The sequence below is a fragment of the Crassostrea angulata genome, chromosome 4 (assembly GCF_025612915.1).
Source record: "Crassostrea angulata isolate pt1a10 chromosome 4, ASM2561291v2, whole genome shotgun sequence".
Taxonomy (NCBI): domain Eukaryota; kingdom Metazoa; phylum Mollusca; class Bivalvia; order Ostreida; family Ostreidae; genus Magallana; species Magallana angulata.
In genome coordinates, this window is record NC_069114.1 from 49379530 (window position 1) to 49391673 (window position 12144).

Consider the following 12144-nt stretch of genomic DNA (forward strand, 5'->3'; position numbering starts at 1 on the left):
TCAACATTTATTCATACAACTTTATCATAACAAACAGAATCATTCCTCTCTCTCTCTCTCTCTCTCTCTCTCTCTCTCTCTCTCTCTCTCTCTCTCTCTCTCTCTCTCTCTCTCTGGGTTTAAAACCATTACCATAAGAAAGACGATAACTAGTTTACCCCATACATGTTGTAATTATTGTCAGAATTTTCAACAAAAGAATCACTATGGAGATGGTTGTATATTTCCGGGTCCTCATTACCGCTACACCCTCCTACGTCATACTCGTTCTCACTCAGTAATTCATTTGATGAGCCTTCTCTGAGATGATTATAAATATCTTCGCCATTCCGACCATTCCCACCACTGACGTCATACATGTTATTTTCGGATTCATCGCTCCGGTCGGTTTTCGTCCGGAGATGGTGGTAAATATTTTGGTTGTCTGATTTTGAACCTTCGCCTCTTCCATTCGTTGGTCCTTTGCTTTCAATGTGATCGTATGTGTCTCGGTCTGAATATCCTTGACCTCGGTGGTTTAAATCTTTAAGGTTAAGGTCATTTGTAGTGTTTTGCCTCTGTGTCGTTGCGTCGCCACCGTTAGGTACAGAATTGTCAGTTCTTTTTCTGTTCCTCTTACTTCTTAATCTAATATAAAATATTACATAATGGTTAAGTCACGGCCATCTTGATATCAAGTCTTATTCATCACATGCATTCAGCGACGATAAAATACTAGTAAAACTATACGGATATATTTAAATACTGTATACAGGGAAATGTTCGCCCCGTTTAATTTTTGCTTCTTCGCCCTCGTTGTGAGCGGGCGAATTTAAAACTGGGCGAATTCCTATGTCTCAAAAAATTACCCTGTATACAGTAGGTTAGCGTATCACCAAAAACTATCATTACGCAACCGAATGCGCTATCTATGATGAATCAAAGTATTGATAATGAAATCTGGTCTACGTTATGTGTACGTGCACACATTTTGTTTTTGGTTTTTTTAACAAGCATGATAATTTCATTACAACACAGGCACGTAGCATCAGGGGGGGCCAGGGGGGGGCTGCCCCCCCCCACTTTTTCTAGCAGCAACAAATTTTTTTAAATCTACATATAAAAAATTGGATTATCATTGAGTTGGCCCCCCCACTTTTTTGGGAGTATGTAAAAAAATGATATGAAAATAAGGAAATGATGAGTGAAATTGAAGTTATATTATATACTACCCTCCCCCCCCCCCCCCCCCCCCCCCCACGGATTAGGATTCGGAAGATTTTGAATTATTTTTTTTGCTTGTCAACATTTTTTGGATGAGTCTGGCCCCCCCACTTTCAAAAACGATGCTACGTGCCTGCAACAGTATTATTTACACTTGCTAACCGCTTTTCAGTACTTTGAATTTTATCATATTGTACACGCACGTCCTTCCTCTATAGTTGCACATGGGCGGGGTGGGGAAATGTCTCACCTGACACAGGTAACGACAGAAATCACCAGCAGCAGAATCACTACAGCGCCACCTATCGCAGCAAACAGCACCAATAGCAAGGGAAAGTCATCTTCTGGGGTTTTTACTGCCGAAACTAGATTATTTCTTGTTTTAGTACACGAGAAAAAATGCCTTATGAGTTATATGAAGAAGGTAAAAGAGTGAAGGATAAAAAAACCCATTAACCCCATTTGATTGATAGTGTCCTTTTCCGCAGAAACCGAAAACTCTGATTTATTTTTTAGAAAAGTATAGTTAACTGTAACTATTGAGAAGAGATAGTTGGGAATCTGTTGTACTGTAATGTGGTGAAAAGTTCAGGCAACGCCATTACCAGCGACATTTTTTTTTATCATCAGAAAGCTCGCTTGAAAATGAGTTCTAAACCAGCCTGAGCAGCAAGGAATCTTCTTTGAGTGTGACTATAGTCACCCAAGTTACCGTTTTATACACCTTTCCACGATTTTTAACGAAAATACACATACATGTACCTGTTACACACGAGCTAAAACAAATTTCTTACGGGAATTTATAATGGGGAAAATATGACATTAATTAAGTCACTTTGAAGTTGTCGGAGCACCTCGCACAATTTTTCTCAACGTTTCCGTCTGAGTACTTTCATCTCCCTTGCAAAGCATAATTTTTATATTTGCCTGACAAGCTAGAGCGGTGTTTTAAAATAATAAATTCTTGATTTTTAAAGTACTGAATTATCATAGTTTGGGCCGGAGGTACAGAATTTATAAATATCAAATAATTTAAGAAAATGTGCTGCATGAATATCTTGAGTACACATACTTATCTCCCTTGTTGATTGATCAGAGGTTGTTGCCGCTGTTTCTAGGTATATTGTCTGGAGCGTGGTTGTTGGTGTGTCTGAAGCGGGGACCTAAAGAAACAACAAAAGAGCGGATAGTCATAACCAGGGTTCATTACTCGAGATAATGCAGTTTTACAACAAATATCAATATAAAAAGTGTTTACCTTACAGGGGACCAGTTTTTTGACGCTTTGGCAATCTGTTTGAAATTCACAACTTCCGGAAGTGTTACAGCTTTGACATTTTTGAACCGAGTTGAATTCGACGTCGCCTATGTTAAAAAAAAGATGAAGTCTTATTTTAGACAAAAATGTAAAAGAAAACAGCAGTGGTCATATAATGAAAAAGGTGTAAGCAAAGTAAAACTGGTTATTGTAGTGAATTGGAACCTGTCCCATTGAAAATTTAGAGCTGAGTCGGAACGGACGGGTTTTCTATAAGTTATAAAGGAATGCAACGGATAGAAAAGCCAAGTATTCTGATAATGGTGTTTTAGGCTTGATGGTCGTGATCATTTTTAGACCTTTCTGATCTCCTTCAGAGAAAGATTTCTGTATAAAGAAATAGGGATATATTCAATTTTCTAAACTACCATGTTTTTTTGTAATATACATATAGCTTAAAGCGTATTTAAAAGAAAATTACAAGGGCCTGGTTTATAATAAGTGACTTACCTCTACCTCTGTTTATAATTCGTGCCTTACTTCCATCGCTCCGTTAATTTTTAGTGTCTCACCTCTATCGCTCTCTTTATAGTGCAATACCTCTTTCACTTTTAAAATGTTTCTGTTTAGTGCCTTATCTCTACCGCTCCATTTATAAATAAATGTATTTCATTACTCCTGTCTCATCGTTTAAATATTAAATGCATTACCCCTGTCGCTTCGTTTATAATTAGTGCCATACCTCTACCACACTATTCATATTAAACGCCTTACCCTGCCGCTTGTTTATATATCTTTGTCTTACCCCTGTCACTCGTTTATACATCTTTGTTTTACCCCTGTCGCTCATTTATACATCTTTGTCTTACCCCTGTCACTCGTTTATACATCTTTGTCTTACTCCTGTCACTCGTTTATACATCTCTGTCTTACCCCTGTCGCTCGTTTATACATCTTTGTCTTACCCCTGTCACTCGTTTATACATCTTTGTTTTACCCCTGTCGCTCATTTATACATCTTTGTCTTACCCCTGTCACTCGTTTATACATCTTTGTTTTACCCCTGTCACTCATTTATACATCTTTGTCTTACCCCTGTCGCTCGTTTATACATTTTGTCTTACCCCTGTCTGTCGTTTATACATCTTTGTCTTACCCCTGTCGCTCGTATAAACATCTTTGCCTTACCCCTGTCGCTCGTTTATACATCTTTGTCTTACCCCTGTCGCTCGTTTATACATTTTGTCTTACCCCTGTCTGTCGTTTATACATCTTTGTCTTACCCCTGTCGCTCGTTTATACATCTTTGTCTTACCCCTGTCGCTCGTTTATCATCTTTGTCTTACCCCGGTCGCTCGTTTATACATCTCTGCCTTACCCCTGTCGCTCGTTTATACATCTTTGTCTTACCCATGTCGCTCGTTTAAATATCTTTGTCTTACCCCTGTCGCTCGTTTATACATCTTTGTCTTACCCCTGTCGCTCGTTTATACATCTTTGTCTTACCCCTGTCGCTCGTTTATACATCTTTGTCTTTCCTCTGTCGCTCGTATATGCATCTTTGCCTTACCCCTGTTGCTCGTTTATACATCTTTGTCTTACCCCTGTCGCTCGTTTATACATTTTGTCTTACCCCTGTCTGTCGTTTATACATCTTTGTCTTACCCCTGTCGCTCGTTTATACATCTTTGTCTTACCCCTGTCGCTCGTTTATACATCTTTGTCTTACCCCGGTCGCTCGTTTATACATCTCTGCCTTACCCCTGTCGCTCGTTTATACATCTTTGTCTTACCCATGTCGCTCGTTTAAATATCTTTGCCTTACCCCTGTCGCTCGTTTATACATCTTTGTCTTACCCCTGTCGCTCGTTTATACATCTTTGTCTTACCCCTGTCGCTCGTTTATACATCTTTGTCTTACCCCTGCCACTCGTTTATACATCTTTGCCTTACCCCTGTCGCTCGTTTATACATCTTTGTCTTACCCCTGCCACTCGTTTATACATCTTTGTCTTACCCCTGTCGCTCGTTTTTACATCTTTGTCTTACTCCTGTCGCTCGTTTATACACCTTTGTCTTACCCATGTCGCTCGTTTAAATATCTTTGCCTTACCCCTGTCGCTCGTTTATACATCTTTGTCTTACCCCTGTCGCTCGTTTATACATCTTTGTCTTACCCCTGTTGCTCGTTTATACATCTTTGTCTTACCCCTGCCACTCGTTTATACATCTTTGCCTTACCCCTGTCGCTCGTTTATACATCTTTGTCTTACCCCTGTCGCTCGTTTAAACATCTTTGTCTTACCCCTGTAGCTCGTTTTTACATCTTTGTCTTACTCCTGTCGCTCGTTTTTACATCTTTGTCTTACTCCTGTCGCTCGTTTATACACCTTTGTCTTACCCATGTCGCTCGTTTATACATCTTTGTCTTACCCCCTGTCGCTCGTTTAAATATCTTTGCCTTACCCCTGTCGCTCGTTTATACATCTTTGTCTTACCCCTGTTGCTCGTTTATACATCTTTGTCTTACCCCTGTCGCTCGTTTATACATCTTTGTCTTACCCCTGTCGCTCCGTGTATAGTTCTGCCTCTTTAGTCCAACCCAGTAACTTGTTCTTGCCATGCGGGGTGTTTGTACAAATGTTGAACACCATGATATTTGAGTGACATAGAGAGAAGAGACGGTCAAACAGCTCTCATAGGCTTGGTCCCAGGTACTGCGACTCGTTTCTGTTGAAACGATAATCAAATTATAGACATTGAAATAATGAAATTAGTCTGAATGTTTCGGATGTATTAAAATAAATTTAAAACATTATAATATACCCATTAGATGGGTACGTAATTTTTTCTGCAATGCTAGCTACCTTCATAGCCCGAATGAAGCACTAAAAAAACACCATTTACTGTTTATATTTTCAGTAAAACACGCTTATAATGAAGTCCCAGGGACGGACAATTTTACTTCGTTATTCGTTATATCCGTCAAGTATTCAACATGTAACAGAGTCTTGGGGAATGAAATTCACTTCGCTGTAAGCGTCAATTCATTATAAGCGTGTTTGTTATAACCGTGTTTTACTGTACATCTATCTTTTAATCATTTATTCATAAAAAAGAGAGTAAAGGTAAGTACATCATTATTATTGTTAATTTGAATGTAACACATTAGGAACAGCAAACATACGCAGATCAAGAAATTTTTATTTTCCAGGAAGGAGGTCCGACGGTAATTTAAATTATTTGCCGCGGAGGGGGGGGGGGGGGGGGCATGGGCCCGAGGCATATGGCATATTTTTGATAATTTTATAATAATATAATTTAAAGAAATTTCAATTTTGCAGGGGAGGGGGGTCCGGACACAGTGAGTACTTCACTTAAAACAAGAGGCCCATGGGCCACATCGCTAACCTGAGGAACAATAGGTATGATAAAATCAGCTTAATGGAGTCATAATACAAACTATCGGGACAATGTACAATAATACATGTAGATCCTGTATAAATAAAATCCATTTTCCCCCCTGGATATTCTTATGGTTATAATCATTAGTCCCTTTTCTAACAAGATGATTTTATAGTCATATCACATGTTGAGTATTGAAGTTCTCAAAAGATCCTTAACGATTGTTTATACGTGTATATGGGATATAAAGCTACATCAAACCATGAACTTTCTTCTGAGGCCAAAGTCTTAACAATTATAAAGAAATATCTGGCTGATTAGTTTCTGAGAAGAAGATTTTTAAGATTTACCCTATATATTCCTATGTAAAACTTTAACACTCACCCCCCCCCCCCCCCCAAATGTGGACCCATCCTACCTCCGGAGGTCTTGATTTTCACAACTTTGAATCTACACTACCTGAGGATGCTTCCACACAAGTTTCAGCTTTCCTGGCTGATTAGTTTTTGAGAAAAAGATTTCTAAAGATTTACTCTGTATATTCCTTTGTAAAACTTCAATCCCCCATTGTGGCCACACCCTACCCCGGGGGTCATGATTTTCACATCTTTGAATTTAAACTACTTGAAGATGCTATCACACAAGTTTCAGCTTTCCTGGCTGATTAATTTATGAAAAGAAGATTTTTAAAGATTTACTCTATATATATTCCTATGTAAAACTTCGACCCCCCATTGTGGCCCCACCTACCCCCATGGGTCTTGATTTTTACAACTTTGAATTTACACTACTTGAAGATGCTACCACACAAGTTTCAGCTTTCCTGGCTTAATGGTTCTTAAGAAGAAGATTTTAGAAATTTTCTCAAATATTTTCATTTATTTCCAATTATCCCCCCTTGAAAAGGGTGTGGCTCTTAATTTTCACAACTTTGAATCCCCTTTGCCTTAAGATGATTTGTGCCAATTTTTGGTTGAAATTGGCCCAGTAGTTCTTTAGAAGATGTTGAAAAAGTGAAAAGTTCACGGACGGACAAACGGACGGACGGACGACAGACAAAATGTAATCAGAAAAGCCTACTTGAGCTTTCAGCTCAGGTGAGCTAAAAATCCACCACATGCAGTGATCTTCTCTTAATAAGTTATTACCGGAATATCAAATAGTACCAATTAAGAAATGTTGAAGTAAGACTGAATTCCTTCGCAATACAAATGAAGGAAACTAACCAGTTGATTGTTCACAATTATATGGGAGGTTTGCCTGACAGTCATAGCCCTGGACTGTCGGAGAACCTGACGTAGAACTGCATCTTGCCGTGGCACAGTGCCCGTCTGTTTCGCTGACGGTCACACCTTAAAAAATAAGGTGGGTAGTTATTAATTTACTTCAAACCTATTGTTGCGAAAAAAATCTAAGCAGATTTAAATATTCAAGATATAAAAGAATGTGTTCAAAACAAGAATGTCAATCCTTCAAAATCACGATATCTTTTTTTCAATTATTTTTATTTTTTTTATTACGTAAGCACAGAAATGTGTGTTTTTATCATGAGTTGTAAACATAATGATAATGATATAAAACATTTCAATATAACCAAATTATGTTTAAAAACGCAGCAATCTGATTCATAATTTGGTGTAATTAAGAAGTTTCCAAGGCAACAACCTTTGAATTTTATTTTCCCGATAATAGATTTTAAAAAATTTACACATAGAGAATAAATCCAATTTTTATTTTACCTTTGATAGCTTACATATACCTTTATAAAGAAGTATTACCATACCATCGATTTATAACTCTTAAATATGTTAAATATATGGAATAGGTTGATTTTATCTGGCGTATGCTTGTCAAAACCTCCAAATACTGTCATTTTTAGAGCTTCAATGCATTTTTTTTATTGAGAGGGTCTTAGTTCCATATTTTTGTCATAGTCATATAAGGTTAAAGGAATCAAACCGATTTCAATCAACATGAACGTGGAGAGATGACCCACTATACTTTAAATATAATTATCATTTTGTATTGCAACAATTGAACGTGTTAGAAAAATAACACAAGTCCGTAAATTCGTGGTTGAAGTCACATATAGCATTTACCAATGGATTTTTTGTGACTGAAATGGCTCAGTGGTTAGGGGATCAGGCATTAGGTAACTTTATAGAGCTAGGGTTTTTAGGTTGTGGGTTCGATACCACTTAAACTTAATTTTTTTTTCTTATCGCTTGTTAAAATATTCAAAACTGAATATAGTTAGAAATTGTGCTTTCGTAAACATCTATTATGACATTATCAAGTATATTTAGTTGAATAAAAATTGAAATTGTATTTTACGACTAAACAAAATGGGCATCTGCGCTATCTTGTTCCCCCATCTTCTTTATATAAAGGTTTAAATTAGCTTAGTTTTGTCACATTACCATGCACCTTTGGTTACCATAACTACGGATTCCATAAAAAACAAATTTATTTGCCTTACTTCTATTTATATCAATCGTCGTGAATGTTCGCAATATAATTAAAATTACAGCATAATTAAAGAATGCACAGTAGTGTGCTCCTAACCTTGTAATACGTATTCTAGATCCCCGTACAGACTTGCAATGTCATAGTCAATTTGTTTTCCTCCGCAGGTATTTGGTGTCTCTGAATTATCACACTGCTTCCAACTTGACGCTCTGTTCGAGTATATAGTGAAGGCTTGATTATTGCTGTCAGGTATGCAAAGACAAGTCGAACCATTCTGAGAAAAAAAGAAGAAAAACGAAAAAGAACAATGTGGTTAATAACTCGATGAATATTTTTTAATAAGACTCGCTTGTTGAATGTGTAGGTAAATTATAGTAAACCACGTACCGTTATTGCATACAATGACGTTCGACATAACTCTTGGCAAGCGCCTGGAGACGAGATATCCATCTCAAAAGTAACTCCAGCGACATTCCTTATACTGCTATCGCGAACCCATCCTTATAAAAAATATATACCTAGTAACCGTAACTTCTGTGTAAAATAGTATAGCACAAGAACGAAGATATAAAACTATATCCCTCAAATGAGACACGATAGAGACTGTCATTTGTTAATTAAAAGTATCGATATCGCTCTTTAGTGTACATAAAGTAAATTCAAAGAATTTCAGCAATTATGAGGAGGCGTTTTCCGCTTCTTTGTCTCGCTTTTGGTTTTACAACAATGCTTCAGTATAAGTTTGTAATGCAAAATCAATCAGCTAATAGAATTTATTTATATTTGAAGCGTAAGGTGACCAAACCCAATTGTTTCTCTTACTTATTTGGTAACTCTTGACTTAAATTCTGTATAACTTTTAGTATACATTTTTTTTTACATTTATTTATATACTATACATGTCTTTGGAGTTAAACAAGTTCTACTGAGATGTATCCTTAAATACCAATGGCGCCCAACCAATCCGACTGGTACTGGTGCATCCCGGTCCACAACTCCTGTTCTGATTGGTCGCCGTTAAACATCGTGTTCCAGTCCACAGACTCGGCTTCCTCCTGGGTGAGCAGTGAACCGTTTCTGTCGTGACACTCTCTGTGTCCATCCCCCCAGGACTGGCTCTGGTCCAGTATAATAACCTCGGTGTCCGCCCCCTCACATTCAACTACAAAGTCCGAACTCATAGAATTTCTACTTACTTGTACAAAACCAATATGTCTGTCTGCTTGAGTGGTTTTCAAAACTCGATATCGACCATTTGATTTAGTATTTGAGGATAGAAAACGTCTAATAATAATTGGAAATGTGTATGTACGTATATCATGACTTAATCTTCGTTCTCCTACATGTATGCCAGTGATATAGTATGCTTTGTTCCAACTAAAATGTTCATGTCATTTACGTCTACGATTGTTTACAAAATAACACTACATGCATGGAATTCAGATATATAAAAACTATTAAATCTAAATTGCATTTTAATTAAATTTATTCTAATCTACTGCTGAATGAAATTTGAAATTTTTTTTGTGATAAAGCCGTTATATCAATAAACGGTACAGATGTTTTATTTACCGATTTTTACCTGAGAGAGAGAGAGAGAGAGAGAGAGAGAGCTCACCCCAACTACAGAGCCTCGCTACCAAGCTCAGTAAAACAATCACTTCTTTTTCCATGGCTGCTCGGTGGACATCGTACTATAGACATGTACAAATTGTCGTGTTCAATATGACAAGTGTAAACGGAAGGTGACTGATGTCCGCAGACCTCTGACCCGGCCAGCCATTCTTTACGGCCTGTTTTTAAAATTCAGGGAAAACAAAGTGCGTTCATCCGTGATTTCCCATTAAGAACATAAACAAGTAATTACATTTGAAACTGTCGCCTACCCGGCTGTTCCCTGGTTCATTGTCTGGTCATCTTTAACCAGGAAGTCCGTACTACAAATCAAGGGTTTGTTTAGGCCGTAGACACTAGACTCAAATGTAAAATGTGAAACTGGGAAACATGCTATTTATTAACTATTTGTATTCCTGTCATCAAATGTCACTCTTTCCTCTTGGATTTAACTATGCACAGAATGCACAAATAAACTAACAAACCCAAACAAGAATATAATAATAATAATATTAATAATAATAATAATTTTTATAGCGCCCTGTATGATAAAATTATCACTCTAAGGCGCTTTACATAAAATGGACATTACAAAACATAGAATGCATAGTTATAAAACAAAAGAAGAAGTAAATAATATAGGACGACAGATTACAATCATCTATGGTAAAAAAAAGTTTGCGCATACATGAATATATATCTTAAAAATTAATCAAAAGCCAGTTTATCAAAATAAGTTTTCAATTGTTTTTAAAACATTGAACAACAACAACAACAAAAACGAACAAGAAAGCAAAAATTTAGGCAGTAGATTTCTGTGAAATACATTTAGTCTATGCATTCACATCTTTTAAAGAGCATTTCAAATCAAAGTCAATAATATACAGTTTGAATGGTGTTTAGCGGTTCTCTCGATTTAGCGTACGCGTAAACTTGCGACTTTCCTCCAAAATTCTACTTGAAATACACAGCAAAATAGAGCTTTGTAGCATGTCAAACGTTGCAATATTTTATCTTTTCCATTTGTATTTATATAAATATTCATTTTTTATTTTTGTTTAATTTTTTATTTGTTTTGTATAATTTTCCAATTGCATTCTATAATTTCCATTTGCATTGTATCAATTTAATTTGTATTGTATTTGAATTTGAAGTAAATTGTTCACTGTAATTTCCCATATATACGTATACAAAATTTTTAATTCGTATACATGTGTAAATATTTCATCAACAAAATATTGTAGATGGTGCTCTGTTCATTTGTGAAAAATCCACTAAGGAACAGATTCAATTGCACATAAAATATGTAATATGTAATCACCCCCCACTCCCACTCTACCCAAAACAAAACAAAATGATGACCAGTGTCTGTTAAAGGCGCTCAACCCTAACAAAACATTGAATGCGGAAGTTGGAACTGAAGTAATAGTTTAAGAATATTATCATCTAAAAAATAAACATTAGGGTACTTTTTGCGCTGACATTCTTAAAAATCATACCTTGTTTGGCAAACACAACTAACGTACATGTATAGTTTTTACATCGTGTTTGTAAGCATTTGCAATTTATGTTACGTATACAATGATCTCCATGATATAATTCATTTCCCTTTCTGACATAGCCTAATACTAGAGATCCTTCACGAAGAAGTAAATTTGCTGTATACATATTCCAAAGGTAAAAAGAGGAAAGAAAAGAATATGTTCCAATCGAAACAGTTGATGTCCTATCAGGAGAGCACAAACCTCACGAGTTCTTAATGGTAAATTGTTGACCTGACTGGACAAGGTTAAACATAATTATGTAGTTTATTTACAGGTATCAAGGATCAATTATTAGCCGTTTCAAAAATACACCAGGGACACCGATTTGATAGAGTGTAATTTACGGATCAAACGTGTCGAGAAAAGAAAACTTTTTACTCCATTACGAGTGACCGACTAAGAAACTGTTAGTCGATGAACTATGTGATCGAGTGATAGATATGGCACATAGTTTCACAGTCGATAAACTAGGTTTATCAGCTGTTAACTATAGTTTACGGATCCTAAACTAGAGTTAACGATTCGTTAACTATAGTTTACATCTGTGAAACTATATTTCACGAATGTAAACTATGGTTTACGAATGATAATCATAGTTTATCTATCTGTAAAAAACGTTAACAATAGATTTTGCTGATAAATATAGATTCA

At 36.4% G+C, this 12144-nt stretch overlaps 1 protein-coding gene across 1 annotated transcript; it reads right to left on the minus strand.

Moving 5' to 3' along the window:
- Positions 1 to 20: 20 nt before the first annotated feature.
- LOC128181335 (uncharacterized) lies at positions 21 to 10234 on the minus strand. The gene is made up of 10 exons (XM_052849700.1): positions 9954 to 10234; positions 9282 to 9497; positions 8723 to 8835; positions 8432 to 8609; positions 7093 to 7218; positions 5024 to 5191; positions 2462 to 2568; positions 2276 to 2366; positions 1454 to 1568; positions 21 to 627 (listed from the first exon to the last, which is right to left on the minus strand). The coding sequence occupies exons 1-10, from the start codon at positions 10006 to 10008 to the stop codon at positions 150 to 152; spliced, it is 1647 nt and encodes a 548-aa protein (XP_052705660.1). The 5' UTR covers positions 10009 to 10234; the 3' UTR covers positions 21 to 149.
- Positions 10235 to 12144: the final 1910 nt, after the last annotated feature.